At 42.4% G+C, this 22,136-nt stretch overlaps 1 protein-coding gene across 6 annotated transcripts in view; it reads right to left on the minus strand.

Annotated features, from left to right (window-relative positions):
• LOC137374598 (NXPE family member 3-like) overlaps window positions 1-22,136 on the minus strand; it is a 53,186-nt gene that overhangs the window by 13,689 nt on the left and 17,361 nt on the right. For all 6 annotated transcript variants that reach the window (XM_068040939.1, XM_068040938.1, XM_068040937.1 and 3 more), the window contains 4 exons: window positions 7,071-7,247; window positions 4,950-5,719; window positions 1,048-1,121; window positions 710-919 (listed from right to left, as the gene is read on the minus strand). In XM_068040939.1, the coding sequence (XP_067897040.1) occupies window positions 710-919; window positions 1,048-1,121; window positions 4,950-5,719; window positions 7,071-7,187 (1,171 nt within the window). In that variant the 5' untranslated portion in view covers window positions 7,188-7,247. The remainder of the gene's footprint in view (window positions 1-709; window positions 920-1,047; window positions 1,122-4,949; window positions 5,720-7,070; window positions 7,248-22,136) is intronic.

Consider the following 22,136-nt stretch of genomic DNA (forward strand, 5'->3'; position numbering starts at 1 on the left):
CACAGATCTAGTTCCATGTTTCACTGAGTGTCCAGTGAATGTTCCACAGGGAAAGTGGGAATCCGGTCTCCCACTTCATTAACAGACTTATTGCTGGCGTGCATTACTGCAGGCACTGACCCAGCTCCTCTCACCAGGGAAATTGTGGGGTAATTAAAAGGGCCATAGACCCCTCAAAATGGATCTCCACCCATTTTTCCTACTCTCAGCACCATTCCCTGGGGTCAAAGGACAAAGAAATCTACTGTATTAAGTTCAAGTTAAGACGAGAGTTGCGAATAAAAGTGTTAATAAAGGTACACAAAGATAGAAGACAATGCTACGGTTAAGCTTAAATAAAGTTATTTTGTAATTTTTTTTAAACATATGATATTTTTATCTTTAAGCCTGAATCAGTAGGCTCAGAGGGTAAGAAGGCAGAACAAACAATTTTCTAAGACTATTCCGATTTATTTGATTGGTTCACCTTTTCCTTTCTTTTATTGGTAGGTGAGTTATTTAAGATTTATTTTCATAAATTCAGAGATGTTTTTCATCAGTAATTTCCTAACTGCTTTCTTTAGTTCAAATTTGTACTTGAGCCAATTATAAAAGTATAATTGACCAATTTCAAGTGTCAGATGTGTGTTTAATCTGCGATGCATGCTACATGCAAGATGATAGATATAGATCGTTAACTAGGTTAAATACATAGACTAACCAACCTAACCTGGAACAAATTCGTTCAAATATTCAAACCACTGACGTAAAGTGGAATCTCCAAACAGATAAACTTTTTTCCTATGAAGACAGAATGTAATTCTTGCAGGTGTGTCAAAGCGGCGAATATTGCAGGTCGTTGACATCCACTGGTCCTCATAATAAAAGCCAGATGGTGATACCAAAGGCTTTCCCCGGATACATTTTCTGAGAACTGTGGCTGAAAATAAAAAGAAACAAGGTACAGAAGTCGTGATGCACTATACCCTAAATAACCAATATATTTTCACAGTTTCTAATATAGCAGATCTTCAATTTACTAGTCTTGAGTTTACACATATATCTTACCTGGCTGAGGTGAACCCTGCACAGTCACATAGCTTGAAGAACTGGCTAATATTGGCCTCTTGATGTTGACTTCACTGAAAGTGTAAATGTGTTGTACATTAAACCATTGAATCAATATAAAAGCTGAATACATACAGAAGATAGCCCAAAACTAATTTTAAAATGAAAAGCCTATTCCTCAAGATGGTTTAATATCAAACCCTCGAACTTCATTTACTTTGATGGAAAGGTTTAAAAGTTAGCCATCCTGATAAGTCAGAGGCTATGGCCCCAATATTTATAGGTAGAAGGCAGTATAGATTTCCTGGACATCCTGCACATATTCACAGCTGGACTGTCTTTGAAATTTGCACCAGATTTCTTGCAAGACAGCCAGCCAGTTAAACAGGCAGCCTGCCTGTTGGGCGGGAAATCCTGAGGCACGAGGCTGCAGCCAAGGATCAGACAACAGATGGGGGTGGGGGAAAGAGAGAGGGAGGGATCACAGGAAAGGGGGTTGCTTGTGGTCTTGGTAGAAGAGATCGTAGTGATTCAGGGAGTTGGCGATCACTGGGGGAAAAAAAAATCGGGCTGGTGGGGTTGGGGTTCAGACATCCTGGTGTTTAAGACGACAGCCAATGTCTCCATCTCTGAGCCACATGGGACGGTAGGTCTGTCCTCAGTTAGAGGTAATACTACTGAACCAAAGTCTATGATATAATTGAAAATTCATTGTAAATGCCATGCAATAAATCTCAGGTCTCCTTACTCGTAACAAACTCTCTCAATTACATGAAGCCTACCATCTGATCATTATCAAATGATTCTGTTCCAAAGTGGTGAATTTCTTTGAAAGCTCAGACATTAATAATTGGAATGTAATGGAGAAGGCTTTGAGACCTTTTGAAACCATTCCTCGGTATGAGTTGCTGCCTTCAGGATAGGAGGGAAAAAATGTAAATTGATGCCCTAAACATAAACAGAGGGTAAAAAGGCAACTCTTAGAGGAATTGTAAGACATTTAAGATCCTAGAATATTCGATTATCCTAACACAGTCAATTAATTGCCTTCATTGTTTAACGTATCAAGAAAAATTACTGAATTGAAACTTTACCACTCATGCATTATAAAGTTAGCATTACCAGAAGACAAAATATTATGCAATTACCTATTATACATCATTAATATTTAAGGGTTTTTGCCATTTTGGCTTGGAATAATATCTGTGGTACGGAACATTTAATGGAACATTTAAAATATTCCATTTATTATTTTCTTGACATTTAACACTTTCTTTATCACATACCATTCCCAGTATGATCTGTGGGTCAGTTCTATGGCTCTGCCACTACTACATTTGGTCTCAAGAACCCTTAGAGAATAATGAGAGCGATCTCTGAAAACTTGCTATTCAAGTTTCCATTTTTCACTGTTAAGAAGCATCTGAATTTCTTAAATTAATTAGGACACCAAATCAATGGTCCAAAAAGGACTTAAATCCTCATCGCTATTTTCAATTACCTCCATGGCCTCATCCCTCCCAATCTCTGTAACCTCCTTCAGCCTTACAACTGTCCGAGGTATCTGCGCGTTTTAATCCCGATTTTAATCACTTCACCATTGGCAGCCGTACCTTCAGCTGCCTAGGTCATGAGCTCTGGAATTCCCTTCCTAAACCTCACCAATTCTACCTCCTTAAAGATGCTCCTTAAAAGATACCTCTTTGACTAAGCTTTTGGTCATCTGCCCCAATTTCTCTCAGATGGCTCAGTGTCAAATTTTGTTCGATAATGCTCCTGTGAAGCCTTGAGACATTTTACTATGTTGAAGATGCGAGATAAATTCAAGATGTTGTTGTTAAATAATGGCATGCATTTGGAGTTATTTCATATTCAAGTTTTCCATTGACACGCCAGTGTTCGGAAATCTGATTATATACCTCATGTTTTTACCAGACTTGTGAGCAAGGTTATAGCTCATGGAATAAAAGGGACAGTAGCAACATGGCTGAGTGACAGGAAACAGAGAGTAGTGTTAATGGATTTTTTTGCACTGGGTGAAAGTTTTTAGTGGAGTTCCCCAGGGGTCAGTGTTACGGACCCTTGCTGACCTAGACCTTGGTGCACAGGGCACACTTTCAAAATCTGCGAATGATGTAAAACTTGGAAACATTGTGAACTGTGAGGAGGATAGTGCAGAACTTCAAAAGGACAGACACGTTGGTGGAATGGGCGGACAAGTGGCAGATGAAATTTAATGGAGAGAAGTATGAAGTGATTCATTTTGGTAGGAAGAACGCGGAGAGACAATATAAAATAAAGGGTATAATTCTAAAGGGGGTGCAGGAGCAGAGGAACCTGGGTGTATATGTGCTTAAATCATTGAAGGTGGCAGGACAAATCGAGAGCACAGATAATAGAGCAGATAGCATCCTAAGTTTTGAGTAACATTCGCACCACACAAGTGCCAGGCAATGACCATCTCCAACAAGAGAGAATCTAACCATCTTCCCTTGACATTCAATGGCATTACAATCACTGAATCCCCCACTATCAACAATCTGGGGGTTACCATTGACCAGAAACTGAACTGGAGTAGCCATATAAATACAGTGACTACAAAAGCAGGTCTGAGGCTAGGAATCCGGTGGCAAGTACCTCACCTCCTGACTCCCCAAAGCCTGTCCACCATCTACAAGGCACTAGTCAGGAGTGTGATAGAATGCTTTCCACTTGCCTGGATGAGTGCAGCTCCAACAACACTCAAGAAGCTCGACACTATCCAGGACAAAGCAGCCCGCTTAATTGGCATCCCATACACAAATATTCACTCCCTCCACCACCGACGCGCAGTGGCAGCAGTGTGTACTACCTACAAGATGCACTGCAGCAATTCACCAAGGCACCTTAGACAGCAGCTTCCAAACTCGTGACCTCTACCACCTAGGACAAGGGCAGCAGATGCATGGGAACACCACCACCTGCAAGTTCTCCTCCAAGCCACACACCATCCTGACTTGGAACTCTATCGCCGTTCCTTCACCGTCACTGGATCAAAATCATGGAACTCCCTTCCTAACAGCACTATGGGTGCACCTACCCCACATGGACTGCAGCAGTTCAAGAAGGTAGCGCACCACCACCTTCTCAAGTGCAATTAGGGATGAGCAATAAATGCTGGCCTAGCCAGCAACACCCACATCCCATGAACAAATTTAAAAAAATAATCGGGGCATAGAGTACAAAAGTAAGGAAGTTACGTTAACCTCGTGTAGAATACAGGTTCGGCCTCAACTGGTATATTGCATCCAGTTCTGGGCACCACACTTTAGGAAAGATGTGTAGGCATTAGAAAGGGTGCAGAAAAGATTCACGAGAATGGTTCCAGGGATGAGAAACTTCAGTTACGTGGATGGACCAGAGAAGTTCGGACGGTTTTCCTTGGAGAAGAGAAGGTTGAAAGGAGATTTGATAGAGGTATTTAAAGTCATGAGGGGTCCGAACAGAGCAGATAGAGAAAAACTGCTCCCATTGGGGAAGGATCGAGAACAAGAGGGCACAGAATTAAAGTAACTGGCAAAGGAAGCAATGGCAATGTGAGGGAAAACTTTTTCACGCAGCAAGTGATTAGGATCTGGAATGCACTGACTGAAAATGTGGTGGAGGTAGAATCAGTCGAGGCATTCAAGAGGGAATTGGATTATTATCTGAAAAGACAGACTGTGCAGGGCTACGGGGAGAAGGCGAGGAAGTTGCACTAGGTAAACTGTTCTTTCAGAGAGCCGGCGCAGACAAGACAGGCTGAATGACTCTTTCCGTGCTGCAACAATTCTGGCAATTCGGTGTTTCTGTGATTACAATCTGGTTCAGAAGGAGAGATGGAAAATCAAAACATAAATTTAAAAAAAAATTAATTGACATACCTTTGGAAATAACGCCTCTCTTCTCCAATTAAGAGGCCTTTCTCATATCCTCCTTTAGCATGGTTAATACGAGCAGTGCAGGGAAGTTTCTTTGGTTTGTAACAGAACCAGGGCTCCCCAGTCCTGACATCGGTAAAGTTACAGAGCGGTTTAGTTTGAGGCAAATAAAGATTACATACAGTGGTCTCTGAAGTATCTCCATATTTGAAGGTACTTCTAAAATACACTCTCCCTGGCCGTTCCTCACGTAACCTTTCAAGTACTTGGATCCCTTCACTGGGATGAACCAAGGAAACAGACACTTCAACTTTTCCTGGCCAAGATAAATTGAAATTTATATAGTAAAATCCATTTTGGTTATCTATAACTGTTCCTGCTGAACCAGCTTTTAAAGCTGGGGTGTGGATCCTGCCTTGGAGATAGTCACCACCATATTGCTTTGGGTGTCCTTCAAAATCATTCATTCGCAGCATCACTTGTAACTGATCTCCAACATAGAAAGTCTTTGCAGAATTTAAAATAACAAAGCGAACATGTGATGGGTCGCTGCTTTTCAAGAAGGGCAGGGCAGGGTTCGGTGGTTTTGGCCATTCGATCATTTTCATAAGGAATGTTCCCTCTGACCTTTCTTCAGGGGTGAAGCTGTGATTCTGGTAGCCACATTGCACCAATCTGTGTGTCCAAGGGAGCTTCCTTGTTTCCATGTTCTGCCTCATTGCAGGATATGTCCTCCATTTGATTTCTGATCCAGAAATTAAATGTTTATCATACTATAAAAGAAACAATATGTTATTGAATATTTTTTCCATTGCCACGTTATTTTCCAACACACATCCTCTTTCAGTCAAAAAGCAAGGAAAGGTAATTCAGATCACAGACTTCAAGATTGCTAAACCATAATTAAAGGAAAGAAAAGTCAGTGGAAAGCTTGGCCAGGGAGTTGCAGAGAGCTAAGTGAGCTTATCCAGCCAGTGCCTTAAGCTTGCCAGACCAGGCAAGTTCCAGGTTTAATCCCCAGTGTGTGCAGAGTTAGCATCAACACTGCTGAGTTAGTGAGGGGAAAAATTTATAATCAGTTAGCGTTTCCACTCATGCTCACTATCTAATGACTCCTGTTGGAACAGCATGTATGGGAAAGGGTGAGAACAGAGTGGGCTTCACGATGATGGCCTTCGACAGGTCAGGTGACCCACTAACACTTATTGTCAATGGCTAAATAACAATAAATCTTTGATGCAAGTACTGGAAAGCACTGGATGCCCATGGAACTGTATCCCAGCAAAGTTGGTTTTCATAACTCCATTCATAGTCTTGACAGCTTTAAGTAGTTCAGTTCTTGTTAGATGAGCGTCCTTAAAAATTTGAAGCATTCTCAGTCAGTCATGGTTAATAAGCCCCAAGAACATTGCCACCAGTGAATAACAGCTAAATTGTGCAGAAAACTGGGGATAGGTAAGCAGACTGAAGAGTTGTAGAATTCGACCAGTTGACACAATCTCACCTCTAATACACATCTGCCTTGCTGTTTACATGTTACTAAAGAGAAAGGCAGAAGCAACATCTATGATTTTAAAAAGATTTAAAATTGGATAATATCATCTCATTAAAATTAGGTAACTTGCTGTTTAAGTTCAGCACTAAAAACGCCAGGGACTTTGAATTGAAATATCTTATTGATGCTTCAGCACTCAGGAGGAAGATATAAAGTCCATACCCCTACTCTGCTCAGATTCCAATGTGACTGCAGCGGATGCAGCTGAAGCTACAACATCTACATGGAGGGGTGATGGGGAAGGGGAGGAGTGAAAAAGGACAAACTGTCCTCACCAGACTACTGTTGTTCACCTTCTGGCAGGTGGCCAAGAGAGCACAGGCAGAGGTCTGGAACACAATGCTCACCATATAATAGGAATAGATAACCCAGCAGGACTCAAACTAGGAAATGACTCAGTCCTTGTTTAAAGAAAGACAACAACAGAAATATAATCATATCAATTCTTTCAGTTTGCAAGATGTAGTCCATGAGACGCAAACCATCACATTTTAAACACTGTTACTTTCAACCTTGGTAAAAAAGTGATTGGTTTACTCTAAACATGTTGGTTATTCCACTCTACAAACCTTTATATTACGCAAGTTTAGAATCAGCATCAGCAGTGTCATCAGTATCATCAACATGAAAAAGCCCCGTTGTATGGAGAAAGAAAGAGCAGTTTCTTTTGTGGCTTGTTCATCCATATTGGAACGACACTGTGCACCAGCGCATAATCAGCCTGTGTGCACGTCTGCTTTGTAAATCTGTAACAAAAAAAACTAAACAACTTTAACATCAAGACGTCACTGTGACCTGAGTATTTCCATTCATATCATGAGGGAAGCCTCTGATTATAATTTCACAAAATCCCCTGGAAACTAAAATTGTGCCAGAGAACTGGAGGGTGGCAAATGTGGCAACCCCCTAAAAACAATGATGGGGATAAACCAGGCAGTTATAGACCAGACGGTCATACTTCAGCTGTTAGTAAATTACTAACCTATGTAATGCAGCACTTCGAGAAACAGAAGTTTACAGCACCCGTCAGCCCTGATTTCTTAAACAATTCATGCTTCAGTGACCTAACAGAATAACTGAATAGCTGAGAGCTCACGACATAAAAGAAAAGGCATGTAGTTATATGGTTTCTATGGAGTTGCACAATGCACTGGAAAAGATACCACATATGAAACTTATAGCAAAGGCATGGACTTAGGGGAACTTGGCCACATGCACAGAGAGATGCTTAGAGACCAGAAAACAAAGGAAAGAAGTAAGAAGAATGTTCTCAGACTAAAAAGATGTGATCAGTGGCATTTCACAAGCAGCTTTTTTGGAGCTTCATGGCATCACACAAGGGAATCAAAACCAAGCACACTATTTAGTTCAACCACGGTTAGGAGATAGGAAGGCTGGGGTGGCGTGTTCTGGAACAAATGGACGCAGGAAGGAGAATGCAGATAGGATTGATGGTTGGGGAAAGGGTAGAAGACAAGAGTAGAATTGGTGGACTGCAAGGGTGGGGGTGGTGGGGGGGGAGGGGGAAGAGGAGGAAACAGGGTGAGAAAGGTTAACAGCCACACAGTGGGAAATGGTGGGTTTTGTCACCAGGGCGTTGCTGGGGGAGGGGGGGTCGGTTGCAGAAGGTTGTTTTTTTGGCTCAGTATGGGGAAGGGATGTGGGAGGAGGGGGAAAAAAACAAAAAGAGTTCAGACCCCAGTTCCTTCTTTGTGTGCCATGGGGTTCCAGGAGGTTTTCCTCTCAGGGCCCGAATTCCTTCTAGGTTGGAGGGAGGCGAGGCTGTAGGAGGGCCAAAATGGTATTCAGCAGGTGGAGAGGAGAGGTAGAGACCATGGGGGTGGAGGGGGGTAGGTGGTAGTATAGAGAGGAAGGCATGTGGATAGAGACAGGTTAAAGGATGGGAGGGAAAACACGTATCAGAGGCATGGGGGAAGACAGGGAAATGGTGGATTACATTGGCCAGGGTAAATTTCCTTCTCAATGAGGGAGGGAACTCGACTGGTCCAGGGCTTGTTTTCATATGTGGTGCTGTGTTGCTCAGTGGGTAGGGGGGGGGGGGGGAGGCAAGGTCTTTCAGAAAGCAGATTTACAGTGCAGTTGGGGGCAGGGTGGGGGAGGGGGGGCATAAGAGAGATAATAGAAGGCATTAATTCTTTCTCTGTGCAGGAAGGGGTGAGGGAGTGATGCCAGGAGTGGTTTGCCTCCAAAGAACCAAGTTAAGAATGAAAAGAACTTGAATTTATGTAGCACTTTTCACAAACTTCGCCAAACCACTTCACAGCCAATGAAATACTTTTTTTTTGATGTAGTCACTGTTGCAAGGAAACAGGGCAGACAATTTGTACACAGCAAGGTCCCACAAACAGCAATGCGATAAAAGACCAGATAATTTGCTTTTATTTGTGCTGTTAATTGAAGGATAAATATCAGATAGGATGGTAAAGATTCCCCGCTCTTCTTCAAAGTAGTACCAAAGAATATTTTCGATCCACCTGAGATGGCAGACAAGACGTTGTTTTAACATCCAATCTGAAAGTAGGCACCTCTGGAAGTGAAACATTCTCAGTACTGCACTTAAATGTCAGCCTGGCTGATGCCCTTCAGACTCAAAGGCACGATTACTTCAATGCGGACCCCTCTACGACAGGGTCAGCAACCTTTTTTTTAAAACCTAAAGAGCTTTTTTTTTGAAGAAATTTGCCCAAAATACAAATCGTTGGGAGCCGCAAGACAAAAAAGATAGAGTGAAGGAATTAGCACAAATTAAGATGATAAAATTGTTTATCAAGAATCTAATGAACATTATGGAGATGTCTGGTGCTGTAAACTGACAACTGCCTGACTTTTTCCGGTGCCTATAAGAATATAAAACTTAAATGTTGAAAAGTTCAATGATGTTGTATCTGAATCAAGAGGTCTTAATTTAAAATTTAGCATTTCTTATATCTTTCTAAATTCTTGAGATCGACTAGCAAAGGTTTCTTTCATTTTATGTATTGCACTTTTGAAAAAGATCTTAATGATGCATTTTTTTAAAAAAGATTCTTTCATTGGAAAAATGCACCAAAACAACCTCCCTATATTTTTTTGCAAATTAATTCCAATTTTTGCTCAAGAGAGCACTTCTTCCAAAAGTAGGAGGGCTATGGCTCCCTGTCCTTGTAGTTTTCTGTTCGGGACTTTTAAACAGTTGGTGATATCAAACATGAGCTAAAACATTTCCTCTAGATAGTCAACATACTTTATTATGAAGAACAAGATTGGAGTAGTGATATTATACTTCAGTTAAAAACTCACAGAGTTGTCTGAGAACTGGTCAATAAAGGTTGGGAGCCACATGCTGCCCTGCTCTAAGAGGTTGGAGGGCCAACAGAGTAGTTTATTTTTTTAAACACAGTGCGCAGGGGAGGCTGGAATTTCTTCTCATCGGGAGGTGAGGTGGGGTGAAGGGGGGTGGTGGTGAAGAAGGTGAAGAAGCCCGATTTCCTTCTCAGTTGTGGAGTGGTGGGGGAGGGGAAGGGCATTGATCAGATATCATTGAACTAAGTTCCTGTGATTACCACTTTCTGCTTAAACGTTTGCCAGTAGGTGTTATTGATCGATTTCTATTGGCGCCATGAGGAGACATAACTGATTGTTAGTGTCTGATTACTTCCTGCACTTCCAGACTTTGCTTGCCACCCTCCCTCCTCCATGGACTATCGGATGTGGGGTCATTTTTGTTGGACAGCTACAATTTTAGGAGGCACAAATTGATTTGAGATGATCACGATTAACCACTTATAGTTAAATGTAGCTGGTGTCAGGGAAACGTAAGCTCGGAATCACTGCTGGGAGTTCTTCACAATGCTGCTTACAGCTTCAGCCATAAATAGAAGGTCTTGGGAACTTTTTGGGTTTCACTTTTTGTTGTATGGACAACATTTAAGCTGAGGCCTGAGTTTCAGGAGATACTTCGGAAAATTTAGTAAAAATAAACAGGAGCGGTAGCACTACCCAGGAGAGAACAGTAGTCTGTTGTGCAACAGTAGGGGAGGACATAGCACAATCAACAGCTCATTGACAAAAGTAGAAAAATGTGAATTAATATGTTTTGAAAGAAGAGGGAACATACCTTAATTGGCAGAATTTTAAGTGAATTAGAGAAGCACATAGAACTTGCAGCTCAACATCCCTGGTTATAGGGTTTTCAGACAGGATCAAAAGGGGATGAAAAAGGGGGTGTAGCAATATCAAAGAAACAATTACAGCAGTGAGGTGGGGTGATATGCTAGCAGGATCATCAAATGAGCTTATGTGGGTTGATCTGAAGAACAAAAAAGGAATGGCATTGTTGGAAGTATATTATAGACCCCCAGTCAGAGGAAGACAGAAGAGCAAATATGTAGGCAAATTGCTGAGAAGTGCAAAAACAATAGAGCAGTGATGGGGGATTTCAACTTCCCTAATATAAACTGGGATAAAATCTGTGTTAAAAGGTATGGAGTGCACAGAATTCTTAAAATGCATTCTGAACATTTTTAGCTGGTATGTAGCAAGCCCAACAAGAGAAGGGCAGTTCTGGATTTAGTTTTATGAAATGAAGCTGGGCAGGTGGAAGGGGCACGAGTGTGAGAGCATTTTGCTGGCACCGATAATAATTTAGTTAGATTTTGCATAGTTATGTGAAAGGACAAAGATAGACCAAGAGTAAAAGTTTTAACTTGGGGGATAGGCCAATTTTACTCAGCTGAGATGCGATTTGGTAAATCAGTGTCAGAGCAGTGGAAGGTAGTCAAGGAGGAGATAAGAGTGGGTTCAGAAGAAATATGTTCCCACAATGAAAAAGGATGGACTCCCGAGGTCCCTGGATGTCAAAGAGCTTACAGGGTAGGATAATGCTAAAAAGGGAGGTTTATGCCAGCTAGTAAGAGTTCAATACTGCAGAAAGCCTAGATATATCACCAGACCAATATGAAATGTATCCCAGGCTGCTAAGAGAAACAAGGGAAGAAAAAGGATAATTTGATGAGGCTCTGACCATCATTTTCCAATCCTCTCTGGCTAAAGGCATGGTGCTGGAGGACTGCTAACGGTGTACCATTATTTAAAAACGGAGGAAGAGATAGATCATGTAATTAGAGGCCAGTCAGTTTAACCTCGGTGCTAGGAAGATTATTGGAAAAAAATTCTGACAACATAAATCATCATTTAGAAAGGCGCAAATTAAAGGTAATTAGCATGGCTTTGTTAAGGGAAGTTCGTGTCTGACTAATTTGATTGAATTTTTTGAGGAAGTAACAAGAAGAGTCGATGAGTGTAGTGCATTTGATACAGCCTATATGGATTTTAGAAAAGTTTTTGACATGGCAGACCGGTCAGGAAACTAAAAGCCCATGGGATCAAAGGGAAAGTGCCAAGTTCCAAATTTTGGAAAGTGTCCAAAATTGGCTCAGTGGCAGGAAGCAATGAGTAATGGTCGACGGATGTTTTTGTGACTGGACTGGTCAGGTGGGCAAAAAAGTGGCAAATGGAATTAAATTCAGGGAAGTGTGAGGTAATGCATCGGGGGAGGAAAAACAAGACAAAGGATTGCACAATAAATGGTAGGATACTAAGAAGTGTAGGGGAACCGAAGGTCCTTGGAGTGTAAAAACAAGAAATGCTGGATATACTCAACAGGTCTGGCCGCATCTGTGGACAGAGAAGCAGAGTTAACGTTTCAGGTCAGTGACCCTTCTTCAGAACTGGCCACAGGTAAGTCTCACAGTCATATATGGCATAAAGGGGCCATTCAAACCATCGAGTCCATGCCAGTCAACAGTGAAACTTTCTGAAAACAATTTCTTATACAGTGATGGCAGAAGGGGTGGGGGTTGTGGGCGATGGGGCTGTGGGTGAGGGGGTTGTAGAGTGGGTTGGCAGCAAGTGCAGGGCGTAGCTCTCAGCAGAACCCGTCCCCAAACCCCTGTACACAATGCTGGGTCCCTCAATCGGACACTGAGTGTCTTTGAACAAGGGACCCACAATGCCCCCCCCCCCACAACCCCCACATGTCATTCTCCCCACGTGGCAACAAGCACACCCACTGCTGGGTTAATACCAGTGGTGGTGGCGGGAAGAGGCTCTTAATTGGGCATCAATTTCCCCTTAAGGGCCTCAATTGGCGGAAAGACGGGAAGGCTATCCACAGGCTTTCCGCCATGGACTTAAATCGGGGTATAGGCAGGATGGTGGCTACCATCCTGCCCGATTAAATGCTTTCCCCGCCTCCAAATGTGACACGGCAGAGAGCATAAAATAGCACTTTAAGTACATAAAACAAAAATAATAAATATATGTTTAATTGCATAACTAATTTTTATACAGAAAAAAAAGAACTTGTATTGCAGAGGGCCTGAGGTTTTTTTTATATAATATTGAAGGGAGGGATCTCAGGTGCAAGAATGTTGAAAATGCCCAAGTTAGTGTATTAAGATAATTGGTTTGTAAAAACTGGGGATGGTGGGTAGGTAATATTTAAGCAAGAAGTCTTATAATTTGGAATACACTGCCTGAAAGGCTGTGGAAGCAGATTCAATAGTAACTTTCAAAAAGGGAACGGATATACAATTGAAAATGAAAGATTTCCAGGGCCATGGGGAAATAGCAGAGGAGTGGAAATAATTGGACAGCTGTTTCAAAGAACCGGCAAAGGCACAATAGATCAAATGGCTTCTTTCTCTAATGTATGATTCGATAAAAAGATGAGCTTTGACAAAGTTAATGTCCTTTTCTTATCTTTGACCATTCTTATGTCCATTCCTAAGATTATTCATTAAAATGTACTTGTGCAGCAGCGGCTGTTTGGATACAGGTTACGCATCATTATAAAACTAAATAATACAATAATTATCAGGATTGCGATACATTTTGTTAGAATATAATCTCATTACTTTCAGTATTAAGCTTTACTAGATTGCAGTTTAGTATTATGTCACTACACTGAGTCATCACCTTCAGGAAGACAGGAAGAGAAAAACAGTGTAGAGGCTAAAAGAGAGATAAGTCATAAGACGCTGTCTGCATATGATTTGGTAAGATAAGGGGAGCATTAGGGAAATAACCGACTGGATGTATTTTGCTGCAGTTCTTTTCTTTTCAGAGGTATATTATTTTATTTATTTAGAGATACAGCACTGAAACAGGCCCTTCGGCCCACCGAGTCTGTGCCAATCAACAACCACCCATTTACACTAATCCTACATTAATCCCATATTCCCTACCACATCCCCACCATTCTCCTACCACCTACCTGCACTACGGAAAATTTACAATGGCCAATTTACCTATCAACCCGCAAGTCTTTGGCTGTGGGAGGAAACCGGAGCAACCAGCGGAAACCCACGCGGTCACAGGGAGAACTTGCAAACTCCGCACAGGCAGTGCCCAGAACTGAACCCGGGTTGCTGGAGCTGTGAGGCTGCGGTGCTAACCCCAAATGGGCTTTCGTTCGCATAGAGGTGATCACAGACAGGACTCAAGTAACAGGTAATAGATACTTGCAATCCCTACCCAAACATACCAGATAATACAATTTTTTGCTCTATTTTGTAAGTACTGCTTAGATTCATGCATGTATCTATGTTATACTTCTCAAAATAAACTTACTGTAGCCAATTGGTATCAGCTGTACCCAATGAACAAGAAAAGAGACCTATAATGAGGGAAAAGGTGCTGGACAAACTGATCGGACTAAAGACAGACAAGTCGCCAGGACCTGATGGCCTGCTTCCAAGGGTTTTAAAAGAAGTGGCTGCAGAGATAGTCATAATATACCAAAACTCACTGGATTCGGTAGGGTGCCAGCGGACTGGAAAACTGTTAAAGTGATGCCCCTGTTCAAGAAGGGAGGGAGACAAAAAGCAGGAAACTATAGGTCAGTCAGCCTAACATCATCATTGGGAAAATGCTAGAGTCCCTCATTAAGGAAGAAATAGCAGGATATTTAGAAAAACATAATGCAATCAAATAGAGTCAACATGGTTTTATGAAAGGGAAATCATGTTTGACAAATTTGTTAGAGTTCTTTGAGGATTAGATTAGATTAGAGATACAGCACTGAAACAGGCCCTTCGGCCCACCGAGTCTGTGCCGAACATCAACCACCCATTTATACTAATCCTACACTAACCCCATATTCCTACCAAACATCCCCACCTGTCCCTATATTTCCCTACCACCTACCTACACTAGTGACAATTTATAATGGCCAATTTACCTATCAACCTGCAAGTCTTTTGGATATAACAAACAGAGTGGATAAAGGGGAACCAGTAGATGTAGTGTATTTAGATTTTCAGAGGTGTTCGATAAGGTGCCACATAAAAGGTTATTACACAAAATAGGAGCTCAGGGTATTGGGGGTAATGTGTTGGCATGGATTGAGTATTAGCTGACACACAGAAGGCAGAGAGTCGGAATCAATGGGTCTTTTTCTGGTTGGAAAGCCGTAACTAGTGGGGTGCCACAAGGATCGGTCCTAGGACCTCAACTATTTACTATCTATATTAATGACTTGGAAGAAGAGACAGAGTGTAGAGTATCCAAATTTGCTGATGATACAAAAATAGGTGGGAAGACATGTTGTGATGAGGACACAAAGAATCTGCAAAGGGATACAGATAGGTTAAGTGAGTGGGCAAGATCTTGGCAGATGGTGTTCAATGTGGGAAAGCGTGAGGTAATCCACTTTGGTAGGAAGAATAAAAAGGCAGATTATTTAGATGGAAAAAGACGACAAAATACTGCAGTACAGAGGAATCTGCACAGGAAACACACAAAGTTAGCATGCAAGTGCAGCAGGTAATTAGGAAGGCAAATAGAATTTTGGCCTTTATTGCTAGGGGGTTAGAGTTTAAAAATAGAGAAGTCTTATTACAACTGTACAGGGGGTTGGTGAGACCAGACCTGGAGCACTTCATACAGTTTTGGTCTCTGTATTTAAGGAAGAATATACAAGCATTGGAGGCAATTCTGAAAAGGTTCACTAGGCTGATTCTTGGGATGAAGGGGTTGTCTTACCAAGAACGGCTAAACAGGTTAGACCTCTATTCACTGGAGTTTAGAAGAATGAGAGGTGATCTTATTGAAACATATAAGATTCTAAGGGGGCTTTACAGGGTAGATGTTGAGAATATGTTTCCACTGGTGGGGGAATCTCGAACTAGGGGACATAGTTACAGAATAAAGGGGCACACATTTAAAACTGAGATGCGAAAGAATTTCTTTTCTCAGAGGGTGGTGAATGTCTGGAATTCTCTACCTCAGAGTTGTGGAGGCTAGGTCACTAACTGTATTTAAGAAAGAGGTAGATAGATTTTTGAAATCTCGGGGACTCGAGGATTATGCAGAGCAGGCCCGAAAGAGGAGTTGAGGCCTGGGACAGTTCAGCCATAATCTTACTGAATGGCGGGGCAAGCTCGAGCAGCTGAATCGCCTGTTCCTGCTCCTGCTTCTTGTGTGTTCTTGTGTAGAACTAGAGAACCAGTGGCTATTATAAGGATTATATGAGAATACGGAAGTCTGGAAAAAGACCATTACTGTCCATCAGACCAAGTCTGAATTATGTACGCTATTTTATATCTCACATCTCTCAACTCCGCCCTCAAAAATTTAAAACAACCTCACTGCTGAATTTATCAAAAGAATCTACCTCCAGTCTCTCCAAGCAGTCAATTCCACACAAGCATTTAACAGCCACTATGTAATAAATCTAAACTAAATTTGGACCAAGAGACTTGAGCACGTAAATTAGACTGACATTGTAGTGGAGGTGCCATCTTTCAGATGAGAAATTAAACTAAGGACCATCTGTCATCTCCAGTGAGCATAAATGATTCAATGGCACTTTTCAAAGAGCAGGGGCGCTTCACTGGTCTCATGTCCAACATGTATCCCTCAACCGTTATCAGAGACACAGAGGCCAGAATTTTTCATATGCTGGACCGGAGCCATCTACCAACAAAAAAAGTCGGTTGTGATCCCACCTCCGCCAGGCCTGGGGATCCAGATCGGATTTTACGGTCCCCAGGTCTGAGGTGGGACTTAATTGATCTGAGGCGGGACTTCCACCTCATTGAGGCAGGAAGTCCCGCCTGATGGAGCTGCCGGCCAACCAGCGAGCCTGTTGCTCTTAGTCCCAGCAGCGCCAACGGGAGCAGTGGCCACTGCTAGGACTACACCCAGCTTCAGGATGAACAGGAAGGAAGGTACTGGAAAAAGCGGCGGGTTTTTGGGCCTCGCCGGGGGTAAATGGTCAGGCCCTGGCGAGGCAAGGAGGGGGTTCGATTGGGGGATGCCCCCACCGTGCCCCCCCCAGGCCGTCAGAAGGCCACCCACTTCTATCAGGTAAAATCCCCGTGCGACGTGTGGAGGCCCTTAAGTGGCTGTTAACTGGACACTTAAAGGCATCGATTGGCCTGGATTGGGCAGTACGTTTCTCGCCGCCGCCCCACATAAAATGGCAGTGGAGGCAGGAGTGGGTCGGGAAGGGCTCCCTGAGCCTCCCAATTCATTTTACACCAACTCCCTCCCCCCAAGCACAAGCCCACTCTTTGGGGGAGTGTAAAATTACAGCCAAAGAGACAGAGAGAGAAAAAAGGAGGGGGGGAAAAAAAGAGACTGTCAGAAAATTAATTAAGTCTTCACAGTGTTACAACTAGGTGAGAATAAGCTCTAGGGGTTCCCTTTCAGCCTTCACCTGGTCTTACCCTAACAGGGTTTAATTTTAAACACACCATGTTTTTAGCTCCCCCTGCTAGATCATTACCTAGAAGCAGGTCAACCCCGTCCACAGGCAAACTAGGGACAATCCTTACTGTCACCAGTCCCGAAACTAAGTTGCACTCCAGGTGCACCAGGTGTACAGGTACAGGCATACACTGCCCTGCAAAACCATTCACCACCATTTTGATGTTCACTCTCTGGGGGAAAGGTCAGGCCTTTCCCAGTAAAAGGGATCTGGTGGCCCCCGTCTCCCTGAGAATCACTCTGGGCCTTCTTGCCCCACTCAAGGGGTATGGCGTTACTCTCCCTTCTGACACAAGACCCTGATAACCGTCAGGAACCCTAATAAATTTTCCTGCACTTGCAGCAGTACACTTCCTGGGTTGCACTCTTACTGCAGTTAAAGCCACAGCTTGTTCTGCTGTGCTTTCCATCAGGGTCTCTTCTTCACTGAGCAGGTGTGCCATGATTAATGCTACAGGTTTTCCCTTTTGTATCCTACAGTCAGCTCTTAAATGCCCTGCTTTATTACAATGGAAGCACATAGATCTCCGGGTCTCACTCTTGCTCACAGCACCTTCCTTTTTGGCTAGAGGAGGGCCCCCTGTGTCTGCTTTCCTTTCTCTCACAGGACTACTTGGGCTCCTATCACCTTACCACCCTTTGTCCTTTTCGCTTGTGTGGAGGTGATCAACAAAGGTTCTCCCCTGGGAAACCGACTTATAAATTAAAGCAAACACATCGGCCAGGACGGCCGCTTGACGGGTTTTCTGGACCCACTGCTCCTCTACATGGGTCTTTATGGAGAGTGGGAGAGTGTGTTTAAATTCCTCTAACAGAGTTACTTTTGAGATTCTTATAGCTGAGCTGTACTTTAAGATCCCTCAGCCACTGGTCAAAAGACAGCTGCTTAATTCTTTCAAACTCCAGATAAATTTGATTGGCTTGCTTCTTGAGGGTTCTAAACTTTTAGCGATAAGCTTCGGGTACTAATTCATATGCCCTGAGGATAGCATTTTTGGTCAGTTCATAACTTGATGAATTCTCATCTGTCAACAAGGAATAAACTTCACGGGTTTTTTCAGTTAGCTTGCTTTGTAGTAAAAGAGGCCAGGTCTCAGCTAGCCATTTTAGCTGCTTTGCCAGTTTCTCAAAGGACATGAAAAATACTTCTACATCCTCCTTATTGAATTTTGGCATTAGTTCAGCTAGTTTTATCAATTTTGTACCCAGCCCTGAATTGTGCTCCTCCATATTGGCCACGCTTTCACTGGGGTTACTCTGTCACCCCCTAACTCAAGCCACTTCAACTCTCTTCACAATCCTTCCGGAATATTTTCTCTCTCCCTCTCTTCAAATTCAAGTTTCCTCTGTTCCAATTGTATCTTTGATAACAGTACCCTCTCTGGGTCTGCTTCTAACCCTGTTTGATTCTTCAGATTCAAGGGAAAAATGGTTGGCCACTAACCTTAGGAGTTCAGACTTCCTAGCCTTGCCACGTACAGTGATCCCACACTGCTCAGCTATTTTCCTCAACTCCTCCACAGACAGTGCTTTTAAACTTATCCCATGTTACTTCACCCTGGCTTGGAGAGCTACTAGCTTCAGTTGCAGACATCTTAGTGTTCAATCACACACAACCACAAGAAAACCTGTATTGAAAACTTGCTCTTTTTTGATTGGGAACAATTTGGCTTCCCACTTCCAATTTCTCTCATTTGTCTGTGGATAAAATCCAGGACGGTAGCCCCCAAATTTCTGTTATGACCAGGTGAGAAAGAGGTCTAGGGTTCCCTTTCAGCTTTCACCTGGTCTTACCCGTAATAGGGTTTAATTTTAAACACACTGTTTTTAGCCCTCCTTGGTGAATCCTTGTTCACCGCTTTCCAATTATAAAGGCAAAGAAACAAGCACAAATAGGCTTTCTTAGGTTTAAAAAAAAAGTTAAAATTTATTAAACTTAAACTCTAATTGGGTTAACACCGGTGGATACATGCCACACCCACGCTAGCATACATATGCAATACACACATGCAAATAGAGACAGAAATAAAGTGGAAAGGTTTGAGACAATATCTGCAGAGTTGTTGTTACAGATCTTCGAGCTCACAGTAGAGTCCTTGATTGTAGGTACATCTTGTTTTTTGTTGGGGCCCAGTATTCTTCTTAAACCTTGTTCAATGTAGCAGACTTTTCTCTCTTGGGGTTCAGGTGTCTTCCGTGGATTCGGAGGCTTGTGAGAAACAGATGGGAGCAGACAGAAGAGATCTTCTCAGTCCAGGCACAAACATGACAACAGCCTTTTACTGTGTCAGGTTTCCGAGAACAGGTGATCCCTCCCCCCACTTCTCTCTCTCTTGAGGCTGCAAATTAATTTACTCAAGCAACTGCATTTCCAGTAGTCTCCCTACCGGATATTGGTGCTTGAATACCACCCTCAGTCAAGATTTTCTTTTCCCGAGATATAAATACATTTTGCGCAAGGCTTGCATGTACAGTCATAGAGTTATACAGCACAGAAACAGGCCTTTCAGCCCATCGTGTCCATGCCGGCCATCAAGCACCTATCTATTCTAATCCCATTTTCCAGCACTTGGCCCGTATCTTTGTATGCTATGGTGTTTCAAGTGCTCATCTAAATACTTCTTAAATGTTGAGGGTTCCTGCCTCTACCACCCCTTGACAGGGTGCAGAGACAATTTACCAGAATGGTTCCAGGGATGAGGGATTTTAGCTACAAGGTTAGGTTGGAAAAGCTGGGGATGATTACCTCGGAGCAAAGAAGATTGAGGGGCGATTTAATAGAGGTGTACAAGATTATAGCAGGTTTTGAATACGATAGACAAAGAAAAGCTGTTCCCATGTGCTGATGGTACAAGGACTAGGGAACACAGATTTAAGGTTTTGGGCAAGAGGTGCAGGGAAGATGTCAGGAAGATTTTTTTTAAAACGCAGCAAGTGATAGTGACCTGGAACTCACTGCCTAGGAGGGTGGTAGAAGTGGAGTCAATGAATAATTTCAAAAGGAAATTCAAAGGGAAATAAACTTACAGGGCTACAGAGATAGAGCCAAGGAATGGGACTAACCGGATTGCTCTGCAGAGAGCTGGCATGGAGTTGATGGGACAAATTCCTCCTTCTGTGCTGTTATGACTATTACATAAAAAGTCTGCTCCAAGTGATCAGAAAAACCATAAAGCCAGTGGTTTCAGAGCCTATGGTGTGGCATCTTACAAAATGTTGATGCAACATTGTTTACACATCAAAGATTATATTGGGTGACACAATTTACCTTGATATGTTGAGAATTTAACAGTGTTAAGAAATTGACACACAGGAAGATCAAAAGAAATTCCAGCTTTGGACAATCTTGCATATGCGCTTGCATTGCCAATAGATAGCCAATGTCTAAGGTATAACCAGTTTTCACTTTACAAACTAATTAATACTAAAGCTGGCTAGGTCAAGGATTATGGCACTGTATATTTTATTAATACTGGGTAATGTCACGGTGCAGAACTATTTAAAGATATGTTTGGTATCCACATTGTAGGAATATTTTAATGTGGGACATACGGTCTGAAAACAGTTTCCTTCATAATTAAGGATACTATCAACCTGACCTTGGATGCTGCACCCACCATGGATTCTGCTTTGCGTGCATGTGTGATAGAACGACACACAAATTCCAAAATGTGTGGGCTAGGTGATGTTACTGATTTTACTTGTGGTGCGAAAATTAATAGATCTCAAGCAATAATACTCAAGCAATAGCCTTGAATAATGGAATCTGGTTAGTAGCATGAGCATTCATCTTTTTTAATGTGTTTAAATACCACGTGCTCCTCAAATGACCTTTTCTATTGCAAAGTAAAGGTATAGCCACTGTAGGAGTTAACACTCTCCAAAGCAGACAACACTCCAGAAATTTCCATTGAATATGAATTCACTATATTTCAGATTATGCTCTGAAAAATGACCTGTTTGTAATTAGTGAACATGCGTAGAAACAAGATGAAGTGAGGCCAAAACTGTATAATAAGCGAGTAAGTCATGGGGCATGTGGAATGCATTATTGACTGTTGTAATGCACAATTGCATTTTATATCACTTAAATTAGTTGTCTTTTGTATTTGCTTAACTGTTTTACTTTAAAAACCAACAATAGCCTTTGAAACAAATGTGAAAACAAGTGAAACTGCCAGAACAAATGTTTGTGCACTGTACTTTCATAATGCGATGACTTCCTCCTACACTGTAAAATATGAGTAATACCTTCCAACTGAAAAGTGTTAGGTAAGAATTCATGAAACTGCCAACTCTAATGAGGTAGGCGGCTTTTACAAACTCCTCATAGGAAAAGACCAATTAACACTGAACTGCCGTAAATTTAGAGTCAGAGTCATTTACAATACAGAAGGAGACCATTCAGCCCATCAAGTCCATGCCAGCTCTCCTTGGAGCTAGGTAGTCAGTTCCACTCCTTGGCTCAATCCCTGTAGCCCTGCAAGTCTACTTCTCAGGTGGCCATCCAACTTCCTCTTCAAGTCATTTGGAGTCACAGAGTCATAGAGTTCGACAGCACAGAAACAGGCCCTTCGGCCCAACGTGCCTGCGCCAACCATCAATCATCCGTCCAAACTAATCCCATTTTCCCGCATTTGGCATGTAGCCTTGTATGCTATGGCGTTTCAAGTGCTCATCTAAGTACTTCTTAAATGTTGTGAGTTCCTGCCATAACCACCCCTTCAGGCAGTGTGTTCCAGATTCCAACCACCCTCTGGGTGAAAACATTTTTCCTCAACTCCCCTCTAAAGCTCCTGCCCCTTACCTTAAATCTATGCCCCCTGGTTATTGACCCCTCTGCTAAGGGAAAGTGTTTCTTC

This window comes from Heterodontus francisci, chromosome 10, assembly GCF_036365525.1.
Source record: "Heterodontus francisci isolate sHetFra1 chromosome 10, sHetFra1.hap1, whole genome shotgun sequence".
NCBI lineage: Eukaryota > Metazoa > Chordata > Chondrichthyes > Heterodontiformes > Heterodontidae > Heterodontus > Heterodontus francisci.